General features: G+C 48.6%; 1 protein-coding gene and 1 long non-coding RNA gene across 5 annotated transcripts in view; one reads left to right on the plus strand and one right to left on the minus strand.

Annotated features, from left to right (window-relative positions):
- The window catches only part of FLI1 (Fli-1 proto-oncogene, ETS transcription factor), a 79,356-nt gene that overhangs the window by 3,056 nt on the left and 62,460 nt on the right, over window positions 1–13,840 (plus strand). Inside the window, exon 1 of one of the 4 annotated variants that reach the window (XM_062608770.1) lies at window positions 7,666–7,813. The exons of 2 other annotated variants lie outside the window; for them this stretch is intronic. Coding sequence is in view for 1 of the 2 variants with exons in the window: in XM_062608769.1 (XP_062464753.1) it covers window positions 9,261–9,278 (18 nt within the window). In the remaining variant the exon portion in view is untranslated. Of the gene's footprint in view, window positions 1–7,665; window positions 7,814–9,032; window positions 9,279–13,840 lie in introns of those variants that run through there. One more of the 4 variants, XM_062608769.1, reaches the window with a different exon arrangement.
- Window positions 8,915–10,076, minus strand: LOC134158643 (uncharacterized). Its single transcript, XR_009962840.1, has 2 exons — window positions 9,983–10,076; window positions 8,915–9,857 (listed from the first exon to the last, which is right to left on the minus strand). It is a non-coding gene; the product is annotated as an uncharacterized LOC134158643 (long non-coding RNA).

Here is a 13,840-nt window from a genome sequence, read left to right on the forward strand (position 1 = left end):
TTACGGTTTTCCTTGAGTAACGCTTCCATACAATTTAGTAGGCAAGCTGACTTTGGTTGGGTTTACTGATACTGACTGGTGCCAGACCTTACACTCTAGACAGTTGTTTGCATATCCTTTTTTTTTTTTTGCGTTAAAAAACAAAAGGGTTCTTAGAATGTATTTTGAGGGGCCACTTCTGCCTCTTTCTTTTCATCAGATTGAAACAAGCCTTGGCACAGCCTGGTCCTTTTATAACTCAGTCAAGTACTATATTATATTTGACATCATATAGGGTTTTTTCCACAACAGTTCCCAAGAATGTAAATAAACCAAGCCTGAGACATCTGTGTTACACGTTTAAGGCAAACCCTGCATGCAACAGCACTTAGGGAAAATCTAAAACACAAGCCTCTTCTCTCCCTGAAGAAGGCTGAAGAAACACAGAAGGGTGTTAACTAGAGCTGGGTGGATAATTTGTATGAATAATTCATTACAGGAATTTAGCCTCTTTTTCTGTCCCTCTTGTTAGTCAACCTTCCATGCACCAATTGTGATTTTCATGTACTCACACCTTATTGGAAGTGATTTATTGATTGATTTGTGTGTGGCTCATTCTGCGGGCAGTTTTGTATTGGAAATGCCAGCTCGGTGGGATGATTCCCAGGTGATGTGGCATTACTTGATTTCCCTGATTGGGTGAACTCATAGAGCTCTCTGGATTTGGTTTAGAGACACCATCCAAACAGGAATGGTCAAGGTTTCACATGCAGTTGATGTCCCCCAGCATCAGAACTATAGTTCAGGGAATGCTGGTGATTTAATTTTGCTTATTAAATTCGTATAGCTTTGGAGAAAACTCTGGAAGAATAGAAACTCTGTGGAAAGCAAATGAAATTCAAGTCTCATGAAAGCAAATTCACTCAAAGTTCAAGTGAAGAAACATGTTACACAGTCTGTGCCCAGCTTTAGCATTAATGTCTCTTTGGAGTTCCTGTATGTGGGAAATGATCTGAGATGTGTTCTGTTTACAATGAAGAGATGAAGGCCCTTTGACATCCTATATTATGGTATCATTGCCTTTTGTTGCGAGGCTAGATCCAGCCTCAGCTCCAGTTAGTAGCAAAATTCCTTTTGAATTAAGTGGAACCAAGATCCAGGCCTAAATAATTAAACATTCCAGCAGGATTGAGTGAGTCTGTCCATAACTGTGTCAGGATAGCCTTCTCATTAAGTACAATCCTGCAGGCAAAGTGCTTGGACAAAGTTCTCTTCATATAAGAATGTGTTTTATCCACCAGGAAGAACTCCTTCAGGCTATATTTATATCCAGTGTTTCAGGGGTGGAGGGATACATGAGCTGTGTCATTTGAAGCTCTCTGCCTTTTATTACAACCCTTCACCATCAGCTGCCCTTGTTGGGGGGGGGAAGTACCTTGTCTTTGGTGTTTTGTCTGTAAAGCTTCATTCACACCAGTGTCACTGTGCTTAGAAAACTCCACAGCATTTTGACAGCAGTCTCTTAAGTCTGATTCAAAGTCTTCTGGAGACAAAGGAAATCTCTATTGACTCCTAAAAGTTTTGAGTTGGGCAGCTCAGTGCCAGTGGGGCAAAAGGGTACCTGGGCAGCTCATTCAGACCAGTGAGGCTGTGCATCAAAGTAAGAATGTGGTTAAATTTGGGAGAACTAGAACCTTAAATGCACGGGTTAGGTCAACCTCTGGCCCCTCTGAGTTTGGTGATGGTTTCCACTGACTTAAAACGCATCCAGAGGCAAGTGGGAGATTCTGAGGGTGATTGGCTTATTTGTAGAAGTGGTGGGATTGGCTAATGATCTAGTTAGGAAATGTGGGTACGGATCCAAGCCTGATAGCCTGGTGCTCCTGAGCAAGATACTTCAACTCTCTGTTCCTCTGTTTCTCCATCTTTAAAGCATGGATGGAAGTGCTGTATAAGAACAACGCTCTGTTCACATGCAGAAAGCACCTGCCTTCTCTTTCCTGCTTCCCCATGCTGAGCTTTGTGGACTTCCCAAAGAAGTCTGGAAAGCAGGAGGTAGAGTTCCAATTGCTCTCTCTTCCCAAGTCTTTATTATTATTATTATTTCCATGTCATTCCTTCTCCAGCAAAATTTACTTGCTTGTCCTGTGGGAGGAGAAGTGTTTTATTTATTGCTTCCATGGGCCCTCGGCTGATGATGTGTACACTACCCCCTTTGCAGCAGAAAAAGCAGTATTGGGATCAATGTCTTGTATAAATCCTCTCAAACAAACGCACTACATATGTAAAATTTATACTTATCCTGTGCCTTCTACAGAGAAGGCCTCTGTATGTTGTAATCAGGAGGGGGTTGCTGGCAGGGTGCTCCCCAGCAGCTCCCAGGAGGAGCAAACTCACTATTGCAGCCCTGCGGTACAAAATAGCCTATGGCCACCTCCAGGCCACCCTGGTTTTCTTGCCATGGCTCAAAATGCAGAAGGGAGGGGAGGGACTTGGTGGCTGGAGGAGGAAGAGGAGGATTTCAGTTTTAGTATGGTTTGTTTTATCAAGGGTGACTTATGTTGAGTCATACTGGGCAAGTTCAGCTTCTTGTGTTGTAACCTTGATTTACATCACAACCACATAGGACGTGTGGATCCGTATCTAGCACACTGTATAAGGTCGTGACAGGAGCACTCTGTCTTCTCTCCATACGCATTTCTCCTGTGGACCTGAATATGATGGAGAGGTAGAAATCATAAATGTAGAAGAAGGCATTTTGATTCACACTGGTTTGTTCTATGTGACTAATGAAGTATCTCTATTACTCAGACCACTATGGACCTGCTGGTCTGCAAGTACTTATTAATTCACAGTCTATCAGAGGGTGCTAATCTCATCTAAACACTCGTATTTGACTGTACAGAATGAGACATGTAATATAATTGGGAAATTAAATTCTAAAAGACAGCGCTGGAATCCTGTCTGGAGGGATATGGAAAGAATTAGGGCTGTAAGCAAAGCAACATGACCTCCGAATACTGACTTTTTAATTATTACCACTGCCACAAGCTCCTCCGGGCTGCAGACGTCTCTGCTCCCTTCTGCACTGCCAGTTTGTGGTTTAATCTGTGTGTAAAGGCGGTGCAAAAGTAATTTTTTTTTAGTGGGGAGGTGTTATTGACCCGCGCTTTTCTTATGCCCTTCGGCAGCATCCTAACACTTATCTGCTCTCTATGCGAGGAGGGGAGGGATAGGAAAGTCACTGCTTCTGCTTTCGGTTCCCCGGTTGGACCCACAGCAGAGCCTGAAGCTCTGCGAAGCGTCCTGGGACCGGTGTGTCCCCTGCCGTGGGAGCCGGGAGCACCCACAAATCATCTTCATGAGGGGCTGCAGCCCAGAGCTCTGAAAGGGCACAGGGATGGGCTTTGCTCCGGGAAGGAACCTCGGTGCAAGTGCGGGTCTGTTCACTTTAGAAATAGATTTCATGCAGCCCTAACGTTTGTGGTAGTGTATAAAGAGGCATATTCATGGAGGCAAAATAGCCTGGGTGGCTGGAAACAATATTTGGGTTGTTCTTGCTTTCACCCTGCCTGGAAAGTTTACAGAAGCCCTAAAGAGGGGGTGTGTGTGTATCTTTTAGAAACAAAACAGGGAGATTTTTCCTGGAGCAAGCAGTAAGAAAGCTGCAGACAAACACGGACACGATATCTGTCCAGTAGCAGCAAGAGGCTGCTCGGAGACAGCTTACAAGGACAGAACATCCCGTTAATATCACTGGCTTTTGCAACAGAGACCTGGTAGCGGAGGTGGTGCCTGGGGAATCTCCCCAGGGGAAGTCGCTGCATGGGGCCGGCTCATCCCGCAGGTGCTCAGGGATGCGTGGATTCCGGGAATGCCGCTGGGCCAGGAACCTCCAAAGCGCTCTTGAGAGCAGCTTTAACCCGGCAGCAGAGGGGAAAGCAGACCCTTCAGGGTGTTTTTAACCCGCAGCTCAGGTAGTGGTGGTCCTACTGAGAGCATCCTCTAGCGCGTTAGCCGTTTCTGCCCCTCTTTTAGTACTAGTACTATTACTTCTCCCCCGTTCCTGGCGTCCGGCAGAACTTTGCTTCCTCCCACCCAGACGGGAAGGACAAGACCCAGAGAAGGTGGGGAAAGCCACTAAATTGTCAGACTTCAGCGAGTCATTGATTGACACCTTGCGATAATTTGGGCTCAGCTCTTGCTGGCACCTATCTGTATTTTATACAGGAAAAAATCCCTTCCCATTCCCCATTGTCCTGTGAATCCTGGACTTCCTCCCCGTGCTGAAGCCCAGGGAAAAGCTGGCGTTGTTTCTTCCCTGCTTTACCTTCAAGACACGGTTTGAATTTGGGTAGAGAACGTGGAAGAAACGCCGTTTATCCCCTGAAAATGCAGTCTGGAGCTTTGTAAAAGAAACCAGGCTTTCGGGCACAAGAGGCAAGGTCGTTACAGTGATTCGAGCAACCACCCCCCTCCCTAGCTCCGCGACCTTCGAATGGCTCCGTTCTCCCACAGTTGATAGAAAAACACCCCCCACCAACATGCTGGGTCCAGGGAATTTTGTATCCCGGCCTTTCCTGTGTTTGGAAAGAGAGGAGGTGTGGAGGGAAAGGGGAGCAGAAAAGGAATTAAAAAGAAAGTGATGCTAAAGGGGGGAGAGGGCGGGGCGGTGATGTTTTAAATCTTTCCTGCAAATCTCCAAGTATCTGAAGTCTGAGGAACAAATTCAAAGCAGGCACGGCCGCCTGAAGAGAAGTTAGGGAGAAATATTCCGTTCCATTCAAGCGCATCAAGGGTCTAGCTGGAGTCTTGTTTGGCTAAGGTCAGACGAGCCTGGGTTCTCCAATAAAAATAAATCTCAAATTAATTATGGCCTCAAGCGAGGGGCCAGACGTTTGGAGCTTGTGCGCTGCAGTCTGTTTGCTCGGCCTGCGGGATGCTGGGGGGGGTGTGCCTTAGTTTTCCAGTAATTGCGGGAGCGGGGAGGAAAGGGACATGGAGCCCAAATAAAAGCGGCCAGGACACTGCTCACCCTACTGCTCGCCTAATTGCTATGCAGCTTCAAAGCTACTGCATCTTCTCCACCCCACTCTTAAGACGTTGTGTTTTACTTAGGATCGATTAGCAGGGAATAACTTCCCGGCTTCAAGTTCCCAAACGGGGCTGTTCCTGTAGACCCAGAGGTGGGATAGACCCGATCCTGCAGCTGTGGGGCTGGAAAACTCAACCGATTTCCTTTTGTCACTGGGAAGGAGAGGTTTGCCCAACGAGTTTAGTTGAGAATCGGCATTTGTTTCTCGGGATCAAATCCCGGGGCTGGAGTTTGGGCTTTTTTCTTGGAAGAATGTGGGTTTCGAAAACAAACAAACCACGTCGCGCTTTTCATTCTGCAACGGAGCCGGTGCCAGGGGAAACTCAGCCCCGGAAATCTTAAACGTTTGCTGAAGCTGGTGGAGATTTTTCCCTCCAGTGAAGTCTGGAGCAGAACAGACCCCGGCCTAAAAAGGGCAAAGAATGAGGGTAAATATGGTCAATAGTTTTATATAGGATAGCATTTATAGGGTTATAGTATACACACGCACTATACCTGCCTAGCAGGAGGTGCATAACTACGTAGATAGAGTTAAAGAAAAAGGTACTTTCTAGGGACAAAATCAAGGCGCGGGGCTGGATCTGGGGTTCCTCCGCCTCGGTTCAAAGCGACAGTCCCTGGGCGCTAACGAGAGCTCAGGTGATGCTCTTCAGGTGATAGAGAGGGAAAAAAGCCGGCTCCCTTTCCCAGCCTCCGAAATGAGGATTTCTAACGTGACAACCACGGCCTGGGAAGGTTTTCATTACCTTTATTCCTATAGAATAACTACACGGTTTTAATTACGAAGCGATGACCGCTAATCCCGTGTGAATTACAGGCAGAACATCCCTGTTTGAGGTTGTGTAGTCCCGCTAAATACTGGCACTGAACTGCGCTAAAGGGTTAACTGCTTTGATGCTGGACGTGAAACAGTCACTGGCCATATCCCCCCTACCCCCGCAGTGTGTCCTTATTGATTTCAATCGGATCACGCCAAAAACGTCGGTTTCGGCTTCTCCGTGCGAGGCTGCAGCCGGTGTAACTGCAAGGACGAAGAGAGGAGGTGGGGACATGCCAAGCGCTTGAGCTCAAGATCGAACTGATTAAAAACGTGGCTGGTGAATCTCGTCTCATTCATAAGCGGAGTGAAAAAAGAAATAATGAAAATAGCGGAGGAGTAACTGATTTCTACCAGCTTGTCCCAATGGAAGCATTTGAAATCTTCCGTGGTTGCCAAGATCAAATGATTTTCCAGATGTCTGGTGGTAACCACATTAAAGAGATCGTAATTCCGGCGCTGTATATACATAATGCATCCAAAACCCCAGCATCGGGTTAAAACCTGAGCACGACGAGCAGCATCGTGCCCGGCGGTGGCTTCGCTTCCCCTGCCCATCACCGCTGCCTCCCTCTCAAAACAGTTAAACCCAAAGGCTGAGCAATCACCTGGGATGATTCAGAGCTTGGCGCACGGGGGTTATGAATATTCCAGCTTTCCCAAGCAGTTTGAGATAACTTTAAGGGTGTTATTTTAGGGTTTAGGTGAAGCAAAGGTTCTATCGTTGCGTTACTGGGGGGGGGAATAGATTGTTTCGCTTGTCTATTAGTATGTTTAAAAATCTGGCTCGTTACCTTAGCCCTTGGACTTGTCGCGGGTCTTATTTTAGACCAAACACTGGAGGTAAAGCGCGGCGCAGCCCTGATGGACCCGCTCTAACCGGTGACCTCAAAAGGGTCACCCCTCAGGCATCCCAAATAAGCCCCTGGGTTCGCGGTGCCCGCCTGGCACTAAAATCCAGGGTTGGGTTCCCCACATGTCTGTAGGCGGGATAGGGATGTGGGTGTGTGTTTGACATCCTGGAGAGCACAGGGCATCCCTGCCCGGGGCACGGGCTCCTTCCAGGGTATGTTTTTTCCCCTTCCTCTCGCGGTTAAGCTCCTCAGCCTGTCCTCTCCCTCACCCGTTTTTTTGGGAGGGGGCTGGTAGTGTTGTCTAAAGAGGAAACCATTCGGGTTTTGAAAGGATGCGTTTCACTCTTCCCTTTAACCTCTCGCTTTTCTGGCTGCCGCAGCCTGCCATGCGGTAACGCTGGAGGGGGGAGTATTTGGAGGCGGGGGGGGGGTGGTGATGGTGGTGGTGGTGGCAGAGAACAGGGAAAAAGAGTAATGAGGGAAGCAAAGGGTTAACCGTGATTTCTTTTAATTGAACTCCAGTTCTTGTGGCCCTAGGCAAGGGGGGACCTGACCCCGCTAGCAGCATCCAGATGTGCTGCTCTCCGGGGAGACCCCGCGATTGTAAAGCAGACAAGAGGCGGGGGGGACGGGGGGGCGGGCTGTCCCCTCCGCTCCCCCCGCTTCACCTCCCGCCTGCAGACGGCCTCAATCGCTGGCAAGCAGCGAGCCAAAACCTCCAGGTCTGGTCACGTTCAGTCCCGTGTCTGCATCTGAACTCCCAAATTGTAGCTGAATTGATGAGGCTAATTTCAGGGGAGGGGGGAGGGAGGGGAGGGAGGGGCAAGGGGGGACCCACAGCTCTCCCCTGCCAGCCTCCGTCTTGGAGAAATAAAGTATTAATATAAGGCATCTCTGCCGCAGCCGGGTAGGAACACTAGTGGCATTATTGCATTTCCCTTTTGGAAGGGGCGGGTGAGAATAACTTTGGATAGCACTTTGACACCCACCCTCCCCCTCCCCTCCCCGTGGTTGGACTAAAGACGGGGGGGGAATCAAAAAGACTGGACACAACTGGCACTGGACAAGGTAATCCATACCTCCCCCCCCCCCCCCCAAGAGATCCGATGTGCGGGAGCATCCTCCTTTCTTGGATTCACCCTCCCTTGTTTTCATCCCCCCCTCTCTTTGCTCTTCTCCTGCAGCTGCAGCAGTTTGCAGAAGTGGGGATGAAGGAGTGTTGCATGATGTGTTCCGCTGCTGGTTTTGCAAGGGGGGGTGGGGGTGAGCCGGTGGTGTCCCTTTCCCTCGGGTCCTTTGGATGGGTTCAGTTTTTCCCGGAAAAAAAGGGAGGGAAAAGAGTTTATTTTCTGCTGATCGCTCCCGTTTGAATGAAATAGAGAGAATTGGACGTCAGGGGCAAGCCGGGTCTAAAATGAGATTTAAAGGTTGGGGTTTTGTAGTGCCCGTTTTGCCAAGGTGTCCGGGAACGGCCAGCTCAGCTGCTCTGACAATTATTGTCAATTTGGTTCATTTTTGGCTTCTAAAGTAGCTTGATTTGGTTTGGTTTGGTTTTGTTTTCCCTGAGTGGGGTTTTAACAGCTTAGTGGGAAACTGGGACTGGGAGAGGATGGTGGAGAAAATGCTCCTAGTAAACGCAGTGAAATGGATGGGCATCCTCTGCTTCGGAGCCCCGTATCCCAGGGATGCTGGGAAGGAAAGGAAGGGGTGAAAGTGGGGAAGAGCCTCCGCAGCCCCGTTTCCAGCCTGTGTTTAATGGCACTCTCGCACTGGAGAGGGACCGGACCCTCGCCTCACTCTCCTTGATGGGAGGCGTGAAGCAGAGGGGCAGAAGTTGCGTTCTAAACGTGTTTTAATCCCCACGCTCTATATTTCCCCCCATCTGCCTGCCGCCACCGACTTGTATTTACGGTTTTCTCCCTTTCCTTTTTGCCTGTGACTGGAAAACGCATTAATGAAAAAATCTGTGGGAAGAGACGGAAATTCAGTGAGTCAGGCTTAAAGCTGCTCCAGCCAAGAGAAGACAAAATAATATCGCAAAAGCTCTGTTAAACTAAACTGTGGGATGACACACGGCGCTGGGGTGCGAGGCAAGGGCTTGGACAAACAAGAGCTGCCAGAGGTAGCTATTGTTCTGCCCCTTCTTATCTAAATGGAGCAAATATCCTGTATGTAAAATATATGTCTTTTTTCATCGAGAAGGCAGGACCAGCGGAGAGACGAAAGTTTCCTCCTCGAGTGACTTCACTTCCCAAAATTAGCAGAAAAAAACGGTTCATCCGGTTAACTGTCTCTTTTTCGCTCTGCTCTGCTGCAACAACCAAAGTTAAAAAAAGAGAGAGACGGGGAGGGAGGGAGGGAGAGGAGGAGAGGGGAGAGACGCAGACCCGCTGCAAGGGCAGGGAGGAAAGCGAAGGGACAGAGAAGGATCACACAAACTTCAGGAGGCTTCGGTTGCAGGCTAAACCGGGTCAATGTGTGGAATATTGCTGGTCCCGGCTGGAAGTTATTCTAGATGGACGGCACTATTAAGGTAAAGGGGGCAAGGGGGGCTTGGGGGCGCTGGGAAAGGCAGCGAGGGTTGGGGTCTGGCTCCGTCCGTCCGCTCTCATCCTCCTCCCGCTCCGCCGCAGCGCATCGGGGCTCTCCCCTTCGCCTCCCCGGTGCTCGAGGGGCTCCGCAGCCGGCAGGGAGCCGTCGGGGCGGCCCCGGGGCCCCGCCTGGCGCGGCGGGCTGCGGCGGAAAGGCACTGACAGCTCCTGCCCTGGGGCTGCGGGGGGGGGGGGAGCAACGAGCTGGCCCCAGATGTGTGCCCCCGGCTCGGGTTTCCTTGCCCGGCCCTGCTCGGAATGCGCCGCTGGTTCTGGGGGTCGCCCGTGGGCTTCCTCCGGCAGCTTTCTGGGGGGAGAAAGCGAGGGCCGGGGGTGGTTTGGGGTGAAACATCCCCCTGGCTAGCTTGGGGCCAGACAGGGGGAAGGGGAAGCCAAGAGTGTGGCAAAAACCCACGAACATAACCAGCCTCTGGTGGCCTTGAGCAACCGAGGACGCTGCTGGGACTTGGAGAGCGGTTCCCCCTTTTCTCCCCCCATCCAACCGGCCGGTCCTTCAGCCTCTGCAAAGATAAACCAAGCCTTTCCCAAGCCCCTGGAGGTGGCCGGCGGTGTTACTCAAAGCCCAGGCAGCAGGGGGCTGGCTTTCTTGCTCTGGAGGGAGGGGGGACCCTTGTGCACTTCTTACGGGCTCTTCTTGAGCTAGCGCTGCCGTACAGGAGCAGCTTGAACAGAAGAGCCTTGAAGGGAGAGACGCTGTGGGTGTGTTTGGGTTGGAGGATTTCGAAAGATGCCTATTGCCTGGGTGGGGTGTTGAGCTCTTCTTAAAACCAGTCTATTTTTTGCTGTTTTGGTCTTTCTTTTTTATGTTGTTTTTTGCTGACCTGGTGAGAAAGAAGCTGCAAACTGACAGGAACTGAAACTTTCTCCCTTAGGTTGCAGCTTGTGACAAGTGCACTGCTTGGAAGGGTCTCAAAAGAAGGCGGAGGGAAGGAGGTGGGCAGGAAGAGAGAATGAAAAGTGGGAAACAAGAGGGAATGAAAAGGTGGATGTCAGAAAAGGAGGAGAGAAAGCGGGAGTGTTGAAAGCATAGACTTCAGGAGGTACGGCAGGAGTAAGACATGTTTCCCCCGCCACCTCCTTAGATCTGTACCAAAAGGAACCTGGGCCTCATTCACGATACATTCAGAGCACCACAACCTTCTTTGATTTGTGGAGCCTGAAATACTGTGCAGTGAAAGTGCAGAAATCTCCCATCTGTACGTGTGCCGCGGTGCACACATGGACTTGCTTTGCTGCACAGGCCATGGGCCCCCCACACCACCCTCGGAAAGGTGCTGAAGTATTGCTACGACCCATGTAGCTCACAGTGCCTACTGGGTGCTCCTTCTCTCCCCATGCTGCAAAGTATTATTGCTTCCTTCTCAGCCCCTCTGGTTTGGAGATGAGGAACTGCGACACTGCAGCCAGGCCTATAGTCACGTTGGGGAGGCTGTGGTGAAAGGAGGAACTCGGCCACATCCCAGGTCGCTTCTAGTCCAGAAATACTTTGGCTCTTTAAACTAAGAGAGATGGGGTCCAGATACATCAGTCTCCTTCTGGGTACTGAGCAATTCCAGCATCGTCAGCAAGCTGCCGCAGGTCCCCATGTCCTATCATTTTCTGTATCATTTTCACTTAGATCAACGTTCCTCAGGATTATCTAATATTTCTCATCAGAGAATCACAAACAATTTGGGTTGGAAGGGACCCTAAAGCTCAAACAGGGACACCTTCCACTAGAGCAGCTTGCTCCAAGCCCCTGTGTCCAACCTGGCCTTGAACACTGCCAGGAATGGGGCAGCCACAGCTTCTCTGGGTGTTCCAGTGCCTCACCATCCTTATATCTGACCCACACATAGCCAGATTTGCTGCAGTCCACCAGTGAAAGGAAGGGGTTAGGCTACCTTGCCTTGCTTGTCTCAGGTGAAGGGCAATGGGAGAGGATGTGGCTTGAGATGCTTCAATGTTTTGAATATGCTGAGCTCCTGCCATAACCCATCATTCAGGGGAGATTTTCTAAACTCTAAGATGCAGGAAAGCAAAGTTGTACTGTAGCCAGAGGAAAGCAGTTGAAAAGCAATCGTCCCTTTAAATCTGCTCTGCCATAGGTGGTAGGCATTGATTTGTCTCAAAGCTGTGTGTTTATGTTGGGAAATAGGGCAGAAAGATGCACGTAAGTGACTAGAAAAGACCCAGCAAAAGCTCTGTCATTACTAGAGCAAGAACACAGTGAGGGACCAAATAAAATCTACCAGTGTGGTTAAGAAGGGCTTCCCTCTGTAAATTCAGCAATGTATCCCTCTGTGTAGAACATAAATGCTGTGTAGCACAGAAGAGACATGGGAGAGGGTTTTGCCTTCCAGATGGTTGTCTTCTTGAGCAATTTAAACAGTACAAGGGATTGTTTTCTCAAGTGTACCAGAACTATTCCACAGACTAATTGTTTTAATTGAGCCAAAGACATTTAATTGCACACTTGGCAGATGCAGGAGTCTGAATTCAGTCTACTATAGAAATCTCTCCTTTCGCCTTGCAATCTCTAGTATTCGGTTTGTACTTTCCTCTTTTTTAGGCCATTCAGAAGGAGTCTTAACAACTGGTTTTGCCTACATGGAATAATTTAACTGCAAACCTGCCCAGCTGCAGTGTAACTTAGTAGTAAAAGGGTACATCCGCTGCAGGCTTGACGTCTGTCCTAAGGGCTCACAGTTGCATGGTCCTGGAGGAACAGAGCTTGGTCGGTGAATAGATGTGGACATGTTTTGTGCACATCGTGTGCAAGTGTGAATTGAAGTCTTTTGCAGAGCTTTTTAACCCATAGCTCAGGGAATTCAATGGGTTTAAACATATGTAATGGGATCAGCCTGGACTCTAGGTCATTGTTCCCCATCATGCACTGACTTGCATCCCATATGATATTGCTGAGCCAATGCACCAGGTCTAGAACATGTTTTTCTTTCTCCACAAAGAGTTATTTATCCTGAGAGGAGTTAGAGCACTTACTGAGGAGGGGGAGGCAGGTTTTGCTGTGCTCTTCAAACTACCTGTTCGATATGAACCTAGCTGATGCTATGATTCTAATATCTGGCACAGGAGGTGGACTGATTGGTTTGAAAAGTGACCTCTAGAGCAATGCTCTAAGGTCTTTTATGGCAATAGAAGTGCAGCAAATCTATATCTTTATTAGTTTATTTCCATCTTCAGTTCATATTCTGCAAGCAATGCTTGCAAAAGATGATTGGGAGTCAGTGAAACTCATGACAGCTTGTGTTTGCATGGATTTCAAATCACTGGTAACATCTTTATTGCACGCCTCCAAATCACATCTTCTTTGGGTTAACATCCTGCTCTGGCTTAATTTATATTGTGTTTGCAGGGTTTGTTTTTTATTGCCCTAAATTGAATAAAAAATGGGTACATCTAATCTCAGCAAGATGCCCATGCACGGACTTCCTCATCATAACAAATGGTGTGGTTTTAAACTGTTTAATTGTTTCAGTTCCACTTTACATGTGGACAATAATTAAAGCAAATATACTTGCCAAAGCCTGTCTGTTAATTAAAAAGCCACATTTTGTGTAACTGCTGCTTTCATTCTGTGCAAACATGTTTGTCTTTATGTTCTGGACATAAGAGAGAGACCATCTGAAGGGCATTCAATGAACATTTTGCATTACTCAAGGAGATGACAACCATACTTGTCTCCTTCCATGAGAAGACAACTTGTGTGTTGGTGTTGCTATAGCAAAGGGTGGGGTAGGGTTCTCTTGCAATCACTGTTTCTTGTCAGTTGTGAACTGTGGGCGTTCGCCTCTGGGCCTGAAACTTGGCCATCAAGATCTTGATCTAAGAACACGCTTCCTTTCTGAGCAAGTTGAAGTCTCTGTTTTGCCATTTTTAAACTGCCCTGCCTTTGGCCCTGTAGAGATGGCCTTTCCTGGCACAAAAGCATTGACCTCGAGGGCAAGATTCTTCATCTCTAGAATGAAAAACCCCTACCTATAAACTAAGTTTGCAGAGACCTTTGCTGACTGGAGGTTTTCCCTGTTGCTGTCCCTCAACAGCCATTTTGAACAGAACCATCTGAACCATCCAAGGGATGAATGACGATATTCCCTTATACCCTAGTCCCTAGTCAGATGGCATTTGTATTGCATTACAGCTTTCTAATGGACAACAGCAAAACCCCATTGGAAATGTTTGTAACTGGGATATTTTTATAAAGCTACATCATTTTCCCTCTGAAATCTGTATGACCACGTGTGCCTTTTGCCTTAGTATGAACTTACAATCATGCGCTGCGTGCTGTTGACTTGAGGTGTTTGTACTAACTCCTATTTGCAAGTAAACCACTGGGAGAGTCTCTTCAGAGCCTGAGTAGCTCTGCTGCTCTGTGATGGAATTATTCCTGCTAAGGGAAGGCAGGTTTGTCTGAAGCAAACCTACAACAGAACAGCACAACTGCTTAGCTTTTAGGCACTTGGGGTTTCACTCAGAGCCTTTA

This window comes from Pezoporus occidentalis, unplaced genomic scaffold, assembly GCF_034315485.1.
Source record: "Pezoporus occidentalis ecotype Australia unplaced genomic scaffold, CSIRO_AGI_Poc_V1 ctg130, whole genome shotgun sequence".
Lineage (NCBI taxonomy): Eukaryota > Metazoa > Chordata > Aves > Psittaciformes > Psittacidae > Pezoporus > Pezoporus occidentalis.